This window comes from Orcinus orca, chromosome 16, assembly GCF_937001465.1.
Source record: "Orcinus orca chromosome 16, mOrcOrc1.1, whole genome shotgun sequence".
NCBI classification, from domain to species: domain Eukaryota; kingdom Metazoa; phylum Chordata; class Mammalia; order Artiodactyla; family Delphinidae; genus Orcinus; species Orcinus orca.
The window spans coordinates 14662119-14681722 of record NC_064574.1 but is presented as its reverse complement, the minus strand read 5'-3'; the positions used below and the strand labels follow the sequence as shown (position 1 = coordinate 14681722).

The 19604-nt window shown below is 43.9% G+C and overlaps 1 protein-coding gene across 2 annotated transcripts in view; it reads left to right on the top strand.

Annotated features, from left to right (window-relative positions):
• Positions 1-19604, top strand: part of EYA2 (EYA transcriptional coactivator and phosphatase 2) — a 175132-nt gene that overhangs the window by 22361 nt on the left and 133167 nt on the right. For both annotated transcript variants that reach the window (XM_033433858.2, XM_049699711.1), the window contains exon 4: positions 5063-5179. In XM_033433858.2, coding sequence (XP_033289749.1) covers positions 5063-5179 — 117 coding nt within the window. The remainder of the gene's footprint in view (positions 1-5062; positions 5180-19604) is intronic.

Here is a 19604-nt window from a genome sequence, read left to right as displayed (position 1 = left end):
CTCTAAGCATGGAACCCAGTTGAGCCCACCCAGACTTCTGACCTATAGGATTGTGAGTGAAAAAATGAGTTTTGTTTTCAGCCACGAAGTTTGTGGCAGTTCGTTCTGCAACTGTGGAATATGAATTCAAGGCACATTCAGAACAGCCTGGAGGGAAATGTGGAAGGCACACACCTATCCTTGTAGAGATATTTGAATGTTCACAAGATGCTACGTATCAGGTTTAAGAACTCATTCCCTTTTCCATATGATCACATCTACTACTACTCTTTCCTAACTTCCAACCCTCTTTTTGATTCTATTAAGAACTCCTCTCCTACTTAGCTCTGTCTCCTGGCCTGATCCACCAATCTCAATTTTCATCAACCCTCTGGTGAGATTTGTAGCTCACTAGGATCTGGTCCTATCCTTTCTCCTCCCTTTTTTGACCCTACCCATCCATCCGTCTCGCTTGTTTATTTTTTTGTTTTGTTTTGTTTTTTTCTGTGCCATAGCTCTGTTGAATAAAAGGGAATGCTAAGTTAATTTTGTTCCTTTTCCATAAGTTTCATTCCCTTTAGAAATAATTAATCTTGTACTCTGACAGTATATACAAAACAACTGTGGATATTTAAAGAAAAATGCAATGAAGCCTGGTATGTACTACTTTTACAAACAAGGAAGAACTTTTTAGTTTAAAATAAATGTCTCAGTGATAGATATGTACAGTTAAATGTCTCAGTGATAGATATGTACAGTTAAGATACTCAATAAGAAAATATTCCAAATGCTTCAGAATTTTCAAATAGGTATTTAGGATGCTCCATGAAACACACATCCTTACATTCTTTATGTCTGTGCTATTTATTTCCATTGTTTTTTTTAATTGACGCAGATATCATACTTTGAAAATGTTTCTGAGTAGGAAAGAAATTGTAATTAAAATAAAACAAAGGAAACACTAATTTACCACATACCTGGGGAAAAAAATGCCATTTAGAACTTTCCTAGCTAGAGGGGAGAAGTCAATGCCTGGCTTTAAAGCTTCAAAGGACAGTCTGACTCTCTTGTTAGGGGCTAATGCAGCTGATGACTTTAAGTTGAAGCCAGTGTTCATTTACTGTCCTGAAAAGCCTAGCGCCCTTAAGAATTATGCTAAATCTACTCTGCCTGTGCTCTATAAATGGAACAACAAAGCCTGAATGAGAACACATCCATTTACAGCATGGTTTACTGAAAATTTTAAGCCCACTGTTGAGACCTAGCTCTCAGAAAAAAAGATCCCTTTCAAGATATTACTGCTCATTGGTCATGCACCTGGTCACCCCAGAGCTAAGATGGAGATGTACGATGAGACGAATGTTGTTTTTATGCCTGCTAACACAGCGTCCACTCTGCAGCCCATGGATCAGGAGTAATTTCAACTCTCAAATCTTATTATTCAGGAACACATTTTGTAAGGCTGTTGTTGGTTTAGATAGTGATTCCTCTGATGGATCTGGGCAAAGTGAATTGAAAACCTTCAGGAAAGCATTCACCAGTCTAGATGGTGATTCATGGGAAGAGGTCAAAATGTCAACATTAATAGCAGTTTGGAAGAAGTTGATTCCAACACTAATGGATGACTTTGAGAAGTTCAAGACTTCAGTGAAGGAAATGAAGTAACTGCAGATGTGGCAGAAATAGCAAGAGAACCAGAATTCGAAGTGGAGTCTTTGAAGACGGGACTAGATTTCTGCAAACTCATGATAAAACTGGATGAGGAGTTGCTTCTTATGGATGAGCAAATAAAGTGGTTTCTTGAGATGGAATCTATTTCTGGTGAAGATGCTGTGAAGATTATAGAAATGACAACAAAGGATTTAGAATATTACACAAATTCAGTTGCTAATTTACAGTATAGTGTAAACATAATTGTTACATGCACTAGGAAACCAGAAAATCCTTGTGACTTGCTTCATTGCAATATTTGATTTATAGTGGTGGTCTGGAACTGAACCCATAATATCTCTGAGGCATGCCTGTATCTGTGTTTCAATAAAACTTTTATCTACAAAAACAGATAGCAGATCACCTTCGGCCCATGGGCCAGAGTTAGCTGACCCCAGGTGTAGAGTATTATTTTGCATGTTTGTGAAATGAATGAATGAATGCCCAGTGCATCTCTGTGGCTGACAACCTCTTTGAAATGCACATGCTCCCTTCTGTGCTCCCATGAGCTGAAGACAGTGGAACCTGTAGGTAGTTCTTGAGCATCTTTGGAGGCCTTGTTCTCTTTGCTATAAAGATATTCATGAGAAATGCTTAGAGGGCAGGAGAGCTGATGCCACCAGCCTGTCCTCAGACCAGACCGTCACCAGATTTCCTTTGAACTGAATCTCTTAGAGCAGTGCTTCTCACCTGGAGGTAAAAGACCAGTTTTGGGCTTTTTGCTTTTTAATTTCTAATTCATCATGGACTGACTCTTTGGTAAAATGCAACAAAAATAATGAATAGAAAAATGATATTTTTAAAAAACTCATACAAAATAGAAGCCTAGGGATATGACCTTAGATGCCATAGCAAGTTCAAGTTGCTATGAAAGTTTCTAAATACTTACTTCTCAATTTCTGTGCTTTCTCATCATGAGCTGGTGACTGGTTCATGGACCAAATATGGGCAACCCTGATTTACAGAACTAAGCCTTTTGTGTGCCTCCACCATATTCTCTCCCCTTTCTCATGGGTTAGAATTTTATGATCCATCCACTTCAGCAAACAGAAGGAGAGGTGAAATTTTTTCATTTGTTTTCTTCCATATTCATTCATTCGACAGATATTTATTGAGCACCTGCTGTGCGCCTGGCACTGAGCCAGGTGTGGGGACGCCACAGTGGACAAGCCCAGCCCAGCCCCCACCCTCCTGGAGCTCTCAGCCTAAGGAAAGAACAGATGTTAAGCCCATGAACTGTGATGAGAGCCATAGAAAAAACTGGGTGCTCTGGAGGGAGTAATCGGGGCTGACTCAGGTCATGGAAGGCCTTTCTGGGGGAGCAACATTTAAGCTGAGAAATCAAGGATGAGAAGGCATTAGCCCGATAAAGAAGGGGGTGGAGGGAAGTGCATTCCAGGGCAGAGAGAAGAGCATGTGCAAAGGCCCTGAGTCTAAAGACATATTCTTGCAGTTTTGTCTGTGTCTAGTTAAAAATGAAAAATGTATGTACCCTCTGACTTAGCAATTCCTCTTCTTGTATCCATCCTAGACAAACATTCTAATGTTGTCCATTCTATCTTGGATTGTGATAGAAAAAAAAAAAATTGGAATCGACCTAGAATCCATCATCAGGAGACTGGCTGAATGAGCAGTGATATTCCTTACTTTGAATTTCCATTCAGACACTAAAATGAGTGAAGTGACTGAGAACACAGCTTGAGCAGAGGGAGGAGGGAGCCTGGAGAAGGCAGAGGTCAGAGGGGTGAGCAGAGCCCACGTAGGAACATGTCACCCAAGGAGTTTAGATTTGACTCTAGTTGCACCAGGAGACAGACTGTACTGAATACACCGTTAACCATCCCTGGCAGATGAAGCAAAAGAAGGTGCCGTATAAATATAGCTTGTTGTTGTCGTCACTGTCATCACTGAAATTGAGCACCATCTAGTGCAGAAAATCCTTTCACACCCATTATTGAGAGGTATCGAGAGAAGGAAAAGAAAACCTAGACTTCAGAGTTACCTGCTGATTACAAGACGCTGATCGAGTGACCTGGCTTTCTGAACCTCAGTCTCCACATCTTTAAAATAGGGAAAGTAATATCGCTTATTTCATGGGATTGTTGTGAAGATGAAAGAGGTGTGTGTTTCTAAGTACCTCACCCACAGCTTTATATGTTCATTCTTTCCCCTTCTTTTCATCTCCCAACAATCCTGCCAGTGGGGGTCAGCATCTTATTTCATAAGGGAGGGGACTTCCAGGCTGGGGTTGAAGGAGAAACTGTCCAGGTCACCAAGTAATGCAGCAAACCATCCCGGACGCCAGCACAGACCACTTGACTCAAAATCCATCATTTTTACCTCGCTAAGCATTCTCTTTATTTATGGGGGTGAATGGGTGAGAAGGAGGGAAACCATAGCTACAAAACCATCCCCAGAACTAGCAGAGTTCTTTTTAAAAACTTCAAATTTAAATAGTATTGAAATACTATCGTACACCCATAAGACAAAGGTAAGCAAAGTTGATTATATTTTCAATAAAAATACAATGTATGGGCTATTGGCGGGTCAGCCTCCTCCCTCAGTACAATTCCTTCTCCAGCCAGTGGCTCATGGAATTGGTGCCTATGCCTTGGGGAAGCATGTCAGAGTTTGGCTGAAACAGAAGGCAGATTTGTAAGTGTGGCCTTTGGATAAGCAGGTCCACCCATGAGAAGAGTGGGGAGTGTGTCTTAGGGTGAAGGGGCATCATCTTTACAGAGGAGAGATGGTTCATGTAATACCTTCACCCCAAATCCTGATGTACTTTTAAGCCATACATGGAGCTAGTCCTTGGAGTAAGGGGTTGTAAACTCACTACCCTCAGGGCCAGGCAGGAAGCCTGAAGCTGACTGCGTGTGCAAAACATGAGACGCTCTTAGCCTGCCTTTCCCTTTCGCACTTTTGAACGTGTCCTAGGACGAAAAAACACCCAAAAAACTGCAATGAAAAAATAGTACCTTAAAACTAGCCTCCATGTCTCAGAGACAATATGGGCTCCATGGTGACCTGGGAAACACACAAATCGGGAGCTACGGGGGCAGCCTGTCATCACACGGGAACACAGGGATGAGGTTTCTAGGTCATCCTGTTGCTCAAGAGAAGCCATAAGTCTAGATTTTTTGGAGAAATCTCCTGATTTTTAAACAAAAACAACCAATTTCAGATTTTCCTTTAAAATACACAGGCCAAGCAAGACACGTGTGTAGGCTAAGCTCAGCTCACAAACCACCAGTTTGCAACCAGTCTGGAAGCTGATAAAACCACGTGCTGTCTTGACGCAGTAGCTCTTCTGCGAGTGACAAGGAAGCATCCTAATTATGTGTGCCTGGTGCTTCTCTCTCCTCCTTCCAAGGCATCAAGACAGAAGACAGCTTGAACCATTCCCCTGGCCAGAGTGGATTCCTCAGCTATGGCTCCAGCTTCAGCACCGCCCCCACTGGACAGAGCCCGTACACCTACCAGATGCACGGTGAGTGTGGCGCTGCGGCCCCTCCCTGCCGTCTCTAAGGCGCTGCCTGAGCTGGGTGTCCAGTCGTTCATTCGTTCATTTAGCAGTTTTACTGAGAACCTACTGTGTGCCAGGATCTATCTCAAGTACTAGAGTTGCAGTGGTGGACAGAGGAGATACGACTTCTGCCCTCATGGCAATTACAGGGCAGGAGGGAGAGACTGACAATCAACAAGGTAGCAGATAAGAGGTGTTGAATGCGATGAAGCAAATAAAAGTGGTGTTCGGATAGAGAGTGACGAATAGTTGAGGGGTCAGGAGAGGTGGGAGAGGTAACTTTAGATAGAGTCATCGGGGAAGGCTCTTTGAAGACGTGACATTGGACAGAGACCCAAAGTATGAGGCAGAACCAGCCATGTGCAGACCTATGGGAAGAGCATTCCAGGCAGAGGGAACAGCCCTTGCAAAAGCTGTATGGAAGGAAGTGTCTTAATGTGTTCGAGGCGCAGAATAGGAGCCAGTGGGGCGGAAGCAGGGTCAGGGGCATGTGAGAGGAGAGAGCCTTGGGGAGAGAGCAGGACCAAATCGTGCAGGGCCTTGAGGACTGAGGGAAGGTGTTGGCTTTGATTTTAACTGTGATGGGACAGGCAAGTCCATTGTAGGCTCAGAGAAATGCCTGGTGTTGGGAATACTGGACAGTAGGTAAAGGAGCTATTATTCCAGGCAGGAAGTTCTGGGCTCTGCATCCCCACTGGGTAGCCTTAGAAAGGGAAGAAACTCCAGTGTGTGACTCCCACCCCACATACCCTAAGAAACCAGCCTGCTGGGTTCTCCTGTGCCCACCTGCACTCTGTTACCATCCAAAGGCCCCTTCTCTTCTCTGGTGCCCCATGGGGAGCATGTTGGAGCTGATGCATGGAGCAGAGGGCTGGTGGCAGTAATTTGGGGGATCCTCACCCTGGTATTTTTTTCCTTCATGAAAGCTGGTAAAAATGACCACCAACAGTCTAAAAAGTAATATGCAAAATGCAAAACCGAAAGAGCAATGACAAGGAAGTGGGCTAATACATGATGCTACTTTTCTTTAAAAAAAAAAAAAAATGCAGGTATTGCGGCTTCGTCTTTTTAATTAAGGAAACAATTTAAATGGATGTCAAGGGCAGCCTTTCAGGAAAAAGCATTGTGAAGAGACAGCAAGTGATCTTAGGGGTACGTAAAAGAAAGGGGGTGATGAGCATTAACGCCCAGACCTTGGAATAGCTTCCATGTAAAGATCTGCAACGGAGTTTGTTGATGACACCATCAGCTAACACTGACCAAGCACTCACCACGTGCCACAAGAGGTGGCTAATCATCTCATACAACCTTCATGACACTCCAAAGTGTTGGTTCTGGCATAATTCCCATTTTATAGGAGGAGAAACTGCGTCATAGAGGGAGGGAATGCCTGACCTGCCCAGCGTCAGGGCAAGGAGCTTAGATTTTATTGCAAGTGCAGTGGGAAACAGGTTGCATCAAGTCTCTTGGGGGTCTGGTGAACTCCCAAAGCCAATCCTCGCTCAAAGCCTGCTCTTCGCCATGGTACCTCCTGCCTCCTCTGCTTTGGCTGTCATCTCTGTCTCCCCAGGCGGTTTTTCTGAGTCCCACTGAAGGGAATAAGCTGCTGTGACCCCTCCTCAAATGGAGAGTGAATTATGACACAATCCTGATCATAAAGGCTTGTGAAGACAGTGAACTTGAACTTGCATTTGGGTCAATCTCAACCAGTTTTTTTCAGCTCTTTTTATAGAAATGGAACTGACTGCCTCAGGGCTTCTAAGGAGACAGACAATGATCAATTAAGTAAATCGATCCTTACAGATTGTGCTAAATCCCGTGAAGGACCAAAACAGGGTGGTGTGATGGGCCATGATGAAAGGAGTGGTGATGGACGCTACACAGGTGGTTAGGGAGACCTGAGTGAGGGAAAGAAGCCAGCCTGTGAGTAGCTGGAGACTGGACAGCCCAGGCAGAGGGCCCAGCAAGGGCAAATGCCTGGAGGCAGGAAAAGGCTTGCAGTGTTGAAAGAGTCCAAAGGAGTCTCATGAATCTGGGTGTAGAGAGTAGGTGAGATGAGACTGGAAAGTGAAGCAGGAGGCCTCCCTGGACTGGGTCATAGAGAATATGTTATTTCTCCTCTGGTCCTTGCAGCAGCCATAGGAGGTGGGCCGCATCAGCTCTGCTTTACACATGATGAACGTGAGGCTCAGAGAGGGGAAGTGACTTACCCAAGGATCCCAGGGCCAATAAGTGTTGAGAGCTGGGATTCAGAGTAGAATTCCAGAGGCTATGCTGTTTCCTCCAAGCGCTATTTCCCGTACTCCTTCAGGACTCCAGATACCGCCCTAGCTCTGCGTATACACCATTCCCCTTGATCTTCCCAGTAGCCCTGTGACGTAGGTTCTGTAATTATCCCCATCTTACAGGTGGAAAAACTGAGGCACAACGTGGTAAAGTAGCTTGCCCAAGGTCACATGGCTGTGGCAATGGGATTTGAAGCCAGGTGGTTCCACTCCAGAGCCCAGGCACGTAACCCCAACACCACCCTGCCCTCCACACTCTCATAGATCCATCTAGAAGATGATCCTCCGTGGATGAGCCCTGGCCTAGACCCCACGACCCGCCGCCATCCCCATCAGCCCCTCACAAATGGAAAAACATCTGCTGCTCTGTTCCCACCCTACCACGGGAATAGTCCAGGTTATTTTCTTATCGTCTTCATGGCCCAAATGCCAGCTGGATTTTGTCCCAATTAACTGCCTTCAGTCTAATGCTAATGGCCATAAACTGCTCTTGAGACAGCCCAGGCGTTTTGCAAGCCTGACATATTCCTCCTTAAGTATTTTTTTTTCAAACACAAACATATAGAAGGCTCACACACCATGCCCATGTGCTTCCTATTAACTTTTTTTTTCAAGTTGTTCCAGAGGAGAAATAAACTCTCCAACTACTCTCTGTGCATTTCAGAATGGAAGACATTGGTTGAGCTTAGTTTTTTGGACAAAGAAGGGAATGAAGAAGGAGATTGAGACTGAATTTTAGGCCTGAAAGTATCGACTTGGCGTAAAACTGGTCCATGTTCAGAAGCCGAGCTGAGTCCTTTTCCTTTCTAAGAATTAAAATCATCATTTTATAGAAGCAAAAAGAACCTGAGTAGAGAGAGACCACTCCATCGTTTACAGATGCGTAAACTGAGTCACCGCAGCAGAGTGGCTTGTGTAGGGTCCCAGATCAAGCATTAAGTAAGCTGGGATACCTCTCCCTAGGTCCTCTACCTGATCTCAGAAACTTCCAAACATCTCAGCAGAGCCATCTTGCCGTCTCCCCCTGCCACAAGGCCCTGGTTGGAGATCTGTATCTGCTTAGATAGCATTGCCCCCCACCTAATGTGCAGGAAACGTAGGAGAGAGAAGTTCATGGCGCTCCTTTAGCTTTTTCATGGTTGTTTATTTTCTTTTTTTAAGTTCACCCGGAGTTTTTGTAGCTGAAATGTATTTCTTATGGGTTTGATTTTTGTTGTTGTTCCTTTGGCTTCTCCTGCTAAAACACTGCTGTTCACGGAAGTGACCACAAAGATTAAAAAGAGAAGAAAAGAACATCTTGAGAGTGTGGTGTAAGAACTTGCTGGTGCCCCAGAGGGGTTAAGAGCCCTGGACCCGGTTGCAGTTAGGCTGTGTCCCAAGGCATGACCTGGGTGAGGCGCTTGGCTTCTCCGGGCCTCACTCTCCTCACCTGTGGAACTAGCATCATAGCAAGAGAGATGACCCCATGGGGCTGTTGGAGGACTAGATGGAACGGCCATGGGCACAGCCGATGAGGTCCATCAAGGCTGGGTGTACTTTTTATTATGTCTTGCATTGCTTCTGTAACATGAGAGTTAAAAGCAGTAACTCTGAAGTCAGGCTGAGTTCACTTCCCAGTTGTGCAATCCATGTACCAGCTTGTGACTTTGAGCTGAGTTACTTCCTAGTACCTCGATCTCTTCCCCTGTGAAATGGGGATACGAGTAGTACCTACGTGTGGGGTGCCGTGATAATTAAATGAGTTAATGTGTGTGAAATATTTCGAACAGCACTGGCACAAACTAAGTGCTCTACAAATGTAAAATATTATTTTTATCCTAGTTTCAGATTTGAGGGTCTTATGTTTTTCCCAACTTCACTTCTCTTTCCTGAACTCTTAGTTTCAGGAAATAATTTTGGTAAGAGAAAAGAGGAATGCCAATTTGAGGCTGTTGAGCCACCCACATCAGCATCAACTCCCCTTCTGGTGAAATCTGCATTAAAGGGGGGCCTTAAAAACAGTGGAAGCGCCTTTTTCTATGGAAATTTACTTTTGTATTTACCAAAGGCAGGGGTTGTTAATACTGACCTCGGAACCCAACGTGAGCCATTCAGGAGCAACATGGAAACGTGTGATTCGAGGATGTGTAGGAAAACCAAAAGTCCAGTGGAAGGGTCTAAGCTAATGGTCTCAGCCCAAGACCTCTGAGGTCAGTTTGTGCTGGACTTGTGAAATCTAGCACCATTTCTGGTACCAGCAAGCTGTGCGACTTTGGACAAGTCACTGAACTTTCACGATCTGTGTTTCACAGCTCTAGCGCTCACAAATACTCACTGAAAAATAAAGAGGTTGGGGAAGGTCATTGTCAAATACATCAAACACATTTGGTAAATAGCGTGTAGCATGAAGTTAGATGTCTTCGCTCCAGGACTTTTCAGAGCCTTTGCAGACTGATGCACCTTGTGACTCTCCAAGAGAATTCAGTAGTCAGTTTTCCCAGGTAGACTTGAACAGGGACCCTCTGCCCACACTAATGTTCTCTGCTCACTGGGAAGCCCTGGATGTAATGACCATTAGGCCCGTTCCTGTGTGAAAATTCTTTGATTCTGTAATTTTTTTAATGATGAACATGCATGTATTCCTTTTTTTCCCTGTATTTTAGTTAATTTATTTTTTGATGAGATTAATTCACATACCATAAAATTCATCCTTTTAAAGTGTAAAATTCAGTGATTTCACTGTATTCACAAAGTTGTGCAACCATCACCACTATCTTAATCCCACAACATTTTCATCACCCCCAAAAGCAACTCCATGCCCATTAGCCATCATTCCCTAATTCCCTTCCTGCCAATGTATTTCCTTTTGTAATAAGAAAAAAAACATACATTTAAAGTTACTCCTTTATATTAATTTTTGAGCAGGTTATGCATTTATCTACTTTAAACATCTACAGAAATCTCTATGCCACCCTCATCCAACAGCCATTCAGCTTCTAAATCCCCAATACTTAACCCACTGTACTAGGTTCTCGCGAACCCATCCAGAATTTCCTTCTGCAAATATAAGCAGTCATGAACACAGTCTATTATATTGCATTGTTCTGTGACAAGAACTAACTCATATGTGATTCATAAACAAGGAGATGATGTCAGTATGACTCCAAAGGTATCTTGGTTCATTTGTTTTAAGATTTTCTCCTTATCACTGGTTTTAAGCAATTTAATTTTCATGGGTCTTGGTGTAGAGTCTTCGTGATTCTAGTGCTTTGTGTTCATTGAGCTTCTTAGATCTGTGAGTTTATAGTTTTTATCAAATTTAGAAAATTTTTGGCCATTATTCAAATATTCCCCCCCACCCGTGTCTTCAAGTTCACTAATCTTTTCTTCTGCAGTATCTGATCTGCTTGTTAATTACTCTCCAGTCATTTCTTTTTTCATCTTATACATAGTTTTCATCTCTAGAAGTTTGATTTGGGTCTTTTTTTTTTTTTTTTTTTTTTAACCTTCCATGTCTCTACTTAGCATGTCCAGTGTCTCCTCTGGCTCCTTGAACAGACAGAATACAGTACTGTTTTAATGTGCTTGTGTACTAATTCTGTCATCTGTGTCATTTTGAGGTTTCCATTGATTTTTCTCCTCATTATAAGTTATATTTTCCTGCTTCTTTGCATGTTTGATAAGTTTTGATTGGATGTCAGACCTGTGAATTTTGCTTGTTGGGTGCTGGATAGCTTTGTATTCCTGTGAATATTCTCGAGCTTTGCTCCGAGATGCAGTTGTTACATAGAAGTAGATTGGGTCTTTCAAGTCTTGCTTTAAGCTTCGTTCAGGGGAAGCAGAGCAGCATCTGGTCTAGAGCTGTCTCTGCCTAGCAGATTTTCCCAGCACTGAGGCACACCTTTCTGAGTATTCCTCCCAATGCCCCATGAATTATGAGGTTCTCCAGTCAGACTGGTGGGAACAGGAACTATTCCCAATTCTGTTATGAGCTCTGAGGATTGTTCCTTCTAATCTTACCAAGTGGTTCTCTCCTGGCCTTGACTAATTTCTTCACAGGCATGTGCTAGTCAGTTCTCAAGTGAACTGTCACAGGGAACTCTCTGCATATCTTCAGCGCACTCTCTCTGTGCAGCCCTCTCTTTTCTGGTACCCTGCTCTGCGAATTCTGACCACCTTGGCCTCTCTGGACTTGCAGCTCCATCTCCTCAATTCAGAGAGATCAGTGGGTACCACCTGGGTCCTCCTTCTTGGAAGCTTTCCACACTGGGATGGTCTTACAGTCACCACTTGTTTCCTCTCTCTCAAGGATCATTGTCTTTCATATCTGATGCCCCATGTCTTGGCAATCTAGTTTTTAAACTATTTCCTGTTGGAGGGTAAATCCAGTCCCTGGGACTCAGTCTTGGCCAGAACTGGAGGTACTGCTGCATTGATTCATTGGCATTTTTTCCCAGCACATATGGTAACAGCAGCTGAATGCAAAATACATAGCACAGGTAAAGGCAACAAGCCTTGTAGGAATACAGTTCAGTCTCTGGTGACCCGTATTTTTCCTCTGACCTCAATTTGGCCATGTGCTCTGTTTTTGAAGAACTTATGTCGCAGCTTCCCCCAATCTTTGTGCATTTTGCCCTTGTTTCCATAGTTCAACACCTCTGTCATCTGTACACCCCCTTCCATCAAGATACGTTCACCTCCTTTTTAAGGGGAAGTCCTGTATTTAATGTGACACTTCTCTGTATAGTACTTACTTATTTTTTCACTGTGCTATTTATTTTTATTGGGATTATTATTGCTTTTGTTAATGCTGTGGTTACTAAGTTGCATTGCTTTTGAGCAATCTGCCTCAACCCTGTTTTTTCCCATAGGCCCCATTATTTTAGTGCACAATTTTGCACAATGTATGGCCTCTCAGATTATAGCAAAAACACTTGTATATATTTTTGTTTTCATAGGTAACATACTATACACACTGTCTGCGCTTCGCTTTCTTCAGTTATCTATATGCCTTGGGGAACTTTCTAAGTCAGTCTATAGAAAGTGTTTCCTCATTCTTTCCACAGATGCCTATTATTCCGTTGAATGGTGTGCTGTAAATGATTTAACCAGTTCCTTATTGGGTGTTTCCAGTCTGTTGTAATTACCACCAATATGGCTATGAATATCCGTATATGTATATCATTTTGGTTTTCTGCAAGTATATCTGATGGGCAGGTTCCCAAAAGTGGAATTCAGGGTCAAGGAGACAGTCCCTATTTAAATTTGGTAGATATCGCCAAGTTACCCTCCATAGGTATCCTAGCGATTTAAACTCCCACCAGCAGTGTCTGAGAGTGCATGTCTTGCCAACCCAGTGTAATCTAATGTTGGAGTTTTTGCCAGTCTGATACACAAGAAAAACAGTAACTCAGCGTGCTACTAATTTCTAGGTGTGTCGTACAAGGTTGAGCATCTTTTCAGATCTTTGACCACTTTGTGTTTCCTTTTCTGTGAACTAGGAGATTAGACTTGAAAACTGTACCAAAGAAGAGTGGTAAGGTACTAAGCATACCTGTATTGAAACATAGAGCTTCAATAATCAAAATAGTGTGGTTCAGGTATTTGAATAGACTGATTGACTAGTAGAGGAGAGCGTACAGTCCAGAATGAGGCAAAACATGTCAGGAAGTTCAGCACGTGGGGCAGATGGCACCTTAAGTCAGTGGTAAAAGACAGAGTATTCAGTGAATGGTACTGGAACAACTGGCTAGCCATCAGGGGGGAAAAAAGATCCATTCCTATTACTATATACCAGAAAAAAGTCCAAATGGATCAACAGTTTAAACATCAAAAGTAAAACTATAAAAGTACTAGAACAAGAATGAACAAAATTTTTATAACCTTGAAGTGCAAAAGGCTTTTGTAACCATGACTCAAAAATCCAGACGTCATCAATGAAAAGACTGACAGGTTGGACTGTGGGTGTTTGTTTTGGTTTTGTCTTTGTTTTGGTGTGGCAGAGAACACCAGAAGAAACGTCAGAGCAACAAAAACACACAAACAAAACAAACCAAATGGCAGCCTGGAATGAAATGTCTACTGTCTCAAATCAGAAACAAATTGTTACTCTTTTTCAAGCGATTCTACAGTTCTGTGAATTAAACTCCTCCCCGATGTGATTCTTGTAAATAAAAGCGAAGTGAGCTAGGCGTACTGTTACAGGGAGTGGTAAGGGCTGTGGCAGTTGGAGGGTACACACCCATCAGACTTGGTGGGGGGTTGGGGGGGTGTTATTTCAGCTTTAGCTCATTGCTACTACACTAGAATGGGACCCCAGAGAGGCCAGATCTTTCCATTTTTCAAGATAATCCTCAAAACTATATTTTCATGTAAAAATCTCATTCTTTTTCAATCTTGACAATGGATTTAAACACTCTCTTTAAAATACCTTATGAAGCAGACAGACATGTATCAGGCTGCTCTCTATGCCTCTATCTTGTAATCTGGTTCCATATTTTCTTAGTTGAACCACAGATTGTGAGACCAGGAATGGAAGGAGAAAATTCCAAGCCAAGTGATGACTTGGGGAGCTGGAAAGATCACTATTTTTGGTCCCCACCTCTGATTTATTTCACCAGTGAGGCACGCCCCAGAAGATTTGAATGGTGGGTGTGGTTATAGCTGAGTTGGAACCCAGTGGCCTCCTGTGAAGTCAGGTATTTCCCTGTTTCTTCTGGGCAGCAGCGACCTTCAGGCTGTCCTGGCTCAGCTAGTTTTGAGCAGGCTAAGTCTGCCTGGTCTCACTGTGTTGGTCAAGACAGGAGCCAGGCTTGGCATCCCTCGGGTTCCTGGACTGAGGTCAGGTTTCCTGGTGTGAATCAGCAACTCTTCTGCGCACGATGACGTGGGTGAGGTTTTCTGATACCTGTTAGCGCTCCTGTGCCGTGCAGTGCCTCCGCCCTGCTGGTTACCTTCTCGCCACCTTCACGTGTGTTGGTGGGTTTGCTGCGTCCCACTTGAGCTGAAGTCTGCTGGATTTAGGACATATCGAGGTTAAATGGATGGTCTTTTCCTCTGGTCACAGAACAAGTTTGATTTGGTCACCCACATCTCCAAAAACCGCTGGAGGGGACCGATGAAAACAGCTGGAGAGACTGAGAGTCAGTTTGGGGATCAGGAAGGCTTTTCATAAACAACAGTGCACTAAGGCAGCGCTGGCCTACAGACCTTTCTGTGATGATGGAAACGTTCTTATCTGTGTTGTCCAGTGTGGTAGCTGCTAGCCACATGTGGCTGTTGAGCATTGAAATGTGGCTGATGCAACTGAGGAGCTGAAGTTTCAGTTTTGTTTGATTTTCAATTAATTATAATGTAAACATAAATGTGGCTGGTGGCTGCCATATTGGGCAGTGCGATTCTAAGGGGTGATTAAAAACTAACTCGTAACCTGGTTACTGCTGGAGTTGGGTGAGGGTAACTAGTAGGGGGGAGGGGAGGGGAGGGGACGGGAGGGCTGCTCAGGAAGGCCCTGTGGGACCACTGAGAGAACTTTGGCTTCTGCTCTGAGTACCGATGCTGAAAACTCAGTCTCTGTGCACCGGCACCGAATGGAATCTCTGAGACAAAGTTCGGGTGAAGTAGAAAAGAATAGCTTTTTTGCTTTGCCAGGCAAAGGGGAACACAGCGGGCTCCTGCCCTCAGGAACTGTGTGTCCCAGCCCGGGAGGATTTGGTGAGGAGTTTTATAGCAATGGTTTAAGGGTGGGGTTGCTGATAAGATTAGGGTGTGTGCAGGGCCTGCACTCCTTTAATCTGGTCTCATGAGTTTCTCTGGTTCCTTTTAATCTGGCCTCGGATGGTCTTCTCTGGAATGAAGAGCACTGACTTCTTCCATTTATTGGGGTTTTAGTTCTATAAAGAGCTCAAAAGATACTGTTATGTGTGTCCCTTGAGGTGGGACCAGGAACCTGCCCTGAGGCTGCACTACTGTTTCTGGGCTGCTCCTCCCTTGTCTCTGCATCCCCTCCCTTCCCTGATTAGCAACTGTTTGAATCTGCCCTTTGGGACTCAGGAAAGGTTACAGAGGCTGGAGTCTGTCCCCTACAAGCAAGGAATGGGGGACACAGAAAGGCTTTTGTGCCCAGGAGCCCCACGGGGTCCTGCTCGGTTTCACTATCAGACATGGGGAGCAGTGGAGGGTTTTGAGCAGGAGAGTGACAAGATACATCTTAGTTTTAACAAGCTCTCTCAGGCCACCACGTAGAGAATAGACTGCAAGGGCAAGAATGAAGCAGGAGACCAGTGTGGAAGTGACTGCAGTAGTTCAGGTGAGAGATGATGGAGGCTTGACTTGCAGGTCGAGGTGGAGGTGGGGAGAAGTGGTCAGATTCTGGGTCTATTTTGAGTGTGGAATTGCTGATGGATTGATTGTGGGGTGTGGACGGGAGGTATTTGGACCGTTAGGGAGAGGAAGCTCCTGGTCTGTCTCTCTCTGGAGCCCAGGGAAGGAGCTTCATTTTCAAGCCCAGTTTCCCTCGGAAGGTAGTTGAGGTCTTTGAGTGGAGAGCAGCCTGGACACCAGGGCTGTTTACATCCAGGTTTCTAACCCCATCAGACCCAGTGCCCCCTTTTTATAACAAATGTCCTAGAAGGCCCCTTCACTCTCTTGAAATTTAATTTGTACATAATTTAACCTACTTACATGTATCTTTTGAAGTCAAGCAGAATGCCCTTACTGTAAAATAAAGAAAGTAATTTGTAAACTGTATTTTTGAACATGTAATTGCCCAGGCATGACCCCACTAGAGGACATAATGAAATAGTCAGATAGACCCATGTGAAGACTCACAAGATCATGGCCGACAAGCTGGGCTACACGGCCAGCCCAGACATCACCAGCAGTGTGGCCGTCGGCAACGTGAAGTTCCAGAACAGTAGACAAGCCTTGGAAAAATCCAAACCAAAGGACAGCGATCCTTCTACTGACAGTGGTGGCATCCTTGGGAAATGGCCCTGAAGCACTGACAGCCTTCAGGGACATGTTCCCCCAGAGGTCATAGGGATAGGCTCATAGAACAAATCAAGATGCTCAGATAACATGGTTTATTAAATCGACTTAAACTGAAAAACAAGGGGAGAGAGATGGAGTTGACCCATTTAGGACAGGGTACATGGAGGTGGAAGGGCCACACGGCCTGGGTCCTGGGTTCTGTGTACGTCCTGTCTCTCTCTCTCAGCCCCATCAGCCTTCCTGATGATGGTGTGTGTGGTCAGTGGGACTGGAATTCAAGCTGAACGAGGGGCTCATCAGGTGAAGGTTACCTGGAGAGTCAGCCCACCCTGCTCTATGGGAGACGGGCAATCTGCCTGGTTCCACTGGAGCTCTCTGGGTACCCTGATGGGCAGCCGTGACTTCCAGCTGTATCTCTAGGGCAGAGGGTGCTTGGGGCCAGAGTGCCACAGACTGGTTGTCATCAGCGGGTGGCCAATTTGGGGTTGACATAACTGTCGGCGTAGAGATGGCAGAAACAGGTTCCTCTTACTGTTTAAGGTTGACCTCCTCCTTTCACTCCTTTCTATATAAGTAACACTTATGTCTCTTCCATCCTTTTTATCACATGTTCCGTTCATTCTATTTTTAATGCATCATACAAGGTTACTAACTTTCTTATTCTCTGTTCTTAACACATCTTTAGAATTTTGCCCGTATCTCACAAGCTACTTGCCTAAGTTTATATAATGCTTCTTATGTTTCATCCATCCTATCTCTTTTTTCTTGGGAGGGGGGAAATGAATTTTTTTTCTTTATTGAAGTATAGTTGATTTACAGTGTTGTGCTAATTTCTGCGGTACAGCAAAGTGACTCAGTTATACTTTTATCTTTGGTAGTGGTTTTTGGTTTTTTTTGGTGGGGTGGTGCGTGCCATGAGGCATACGGGATCATAGTTCCCCAGCCAGGGATCAAACCCGTGACCCCCCCACAGTGGACGCTCTGAGTCCTAACCACTGGATTGCCAGGGAATTCCCTACATTCTTTTTTTGTTTTTTTTTATCTTTATTGGAGTATAATTGCTTTACAATGGTGTGTTAGTTTCTGCTTTATAACAAAGTGAATCAGTTATACATACACATATGTTCCCATATCTCTTCCCTCTTGCGTCTCCCTCCCTCCCACCGTCCCTATCCCACCCCTCCAGGCGGTCACAAAGCACCGAGCTGATCTCCCTGTGCTATGCACCTACATTCTTTTTTATATTCTCTTCCATTCTGGTTTATCCCAGGAGATTGGATATAGTTCCCTGTGCTATACAGTAGGACCTTGTTGTTTATCCATTCTAAATGTAATAGTTTGCATCTACCAACCCCAAACTCCCAGTCCATCCCTCTCCCTTCCCCGCTCCCCCTTGGCAACCAAAAGTCTTCTCTATGTCTGTGAGTCTGTTTCTGTTTTGTAGATAGGTTCATTTGTACCATATTTTAGATTTCACATATAAGTGATATCATATGGTATTTGTCTTTCTCTTTCTGACTTACTTCACTTAATATGATAGTAATCTCTAGCAGCATCCATGTTGCTGCAAATGGTATTATTTCGTTCTTTTTTATGGCTGAGTAGTATTCTATTGAATAAATGTACCACATCTTCTTTATCCATTCATCTGTTAATGGACACTTAGGTTGTTTCCATGTCTTGGCTATTGTGAATAGTACTGCTGTGAACGTAAGGGTGCGTGTATCTTTTTGAATTATAGTTTTGTCTGGGTATATGCCCAGGAGTGGGATTGCTGGATCACGTGGTAATTCTATTTTTAGTTTCCTGAGGAAGCTCCATACTATTTTCCATAGTGGCTGCACCAACTTACATTCCTGCCAACAGTGTAGGAGGGCTCCCTTTTCTCCACACCCTCTCCAGTATTTGTTATTTGTAGACTTTTTATTGATGACCATTCTGACCAGTGTGAGGTGATACCTCATTGTAGTTTTGATTTGCATTTCTCTAATAATTAGTGATGTGGAGCATCTTTTCATGTGCCTATTGGCCATCTGTATGTCTTCTTTGGAGAAATGTCTATTTAGGTCTTCTGCCCATTTTCCAATTGCATCCCATATCTTTTTCTTGTTTTCTACATAGCATAATTGAATATTGTCAAATAGTCGATTAAGAATAATCGAACACATTATAGTGCAGTACAGTTGCAATTGAACACATTATAGTAGCATTACTGCAAAGTTTAGTGAATGTTAAAACGCAGGGGAAAAAAGCCCTTTGTATTTACGGGTAAAATGAACTGATGTGCTAAGACAGGGGTTAGCAAACTTTTTTAGTTAAAGGGCCAGGTAGTACCTATTTTAGACTTTTCAGGCCATAGATCTCTCTCCCAATTACTTGTAACTCTGCCATTATAGCTTGAAAGCAGCCATACATGATATGTAAATAAGTGGGCAAGCCTGTTTTCCAGTAAAATCTTACATTTAAAAACAGGTGGTGAGCTGGATTTGGCCCTGGGACTGTAGTTAGCCAACCCCTGTGTTGTAGGATCAGATCATTAAAGCCAGGTCTTCATCTATGTGACTGTCTCGTCAGATATTCAAAAGTCAAGCAGGACCTGGAAAATCCTTCATTTTCCTGGACTAGTCCATGAATTTCAGAATATCTAGCACTCCTGTCTCCTACATACTAAATGCTACTGTGTCCCCGCAATTTCCAAGCACCCCTACTGGTACCACAGTGCCCTTGACAACCACTGGTTTACACGATGGCAAGTACAGGCAGTGGGGAGAGGTGGCTATATGTGCAGGAAAGACCATCTGTCATTCACTCAACAAACATTCATGAGCACCAGCCCTGCTTCAGGCAGCGTGCTAGGTGCTGGCCAGCGTACAGCCCTGAGCTAACAGTCGAGTCCTGCCTTTATGGAAGTTTTATCCCAAGGAGAGGATACACTGTATTAGTCTGCTCTAGCTGCCCTAACAAAATATCATAGACTGGGTGGCTTAAACAACAGAAATGTATTTGCTCTCAGTTCTAGAAGAGTGGGGAGTCCCAGACTGAGGCGCTGATAGATTGTTTCTGGCGAGAGGTCTCTTCCTGGCTTGAAGATGGCGACCTTCTCGCTGTGTCCTCACGTGACCTTTCCTCGCGTG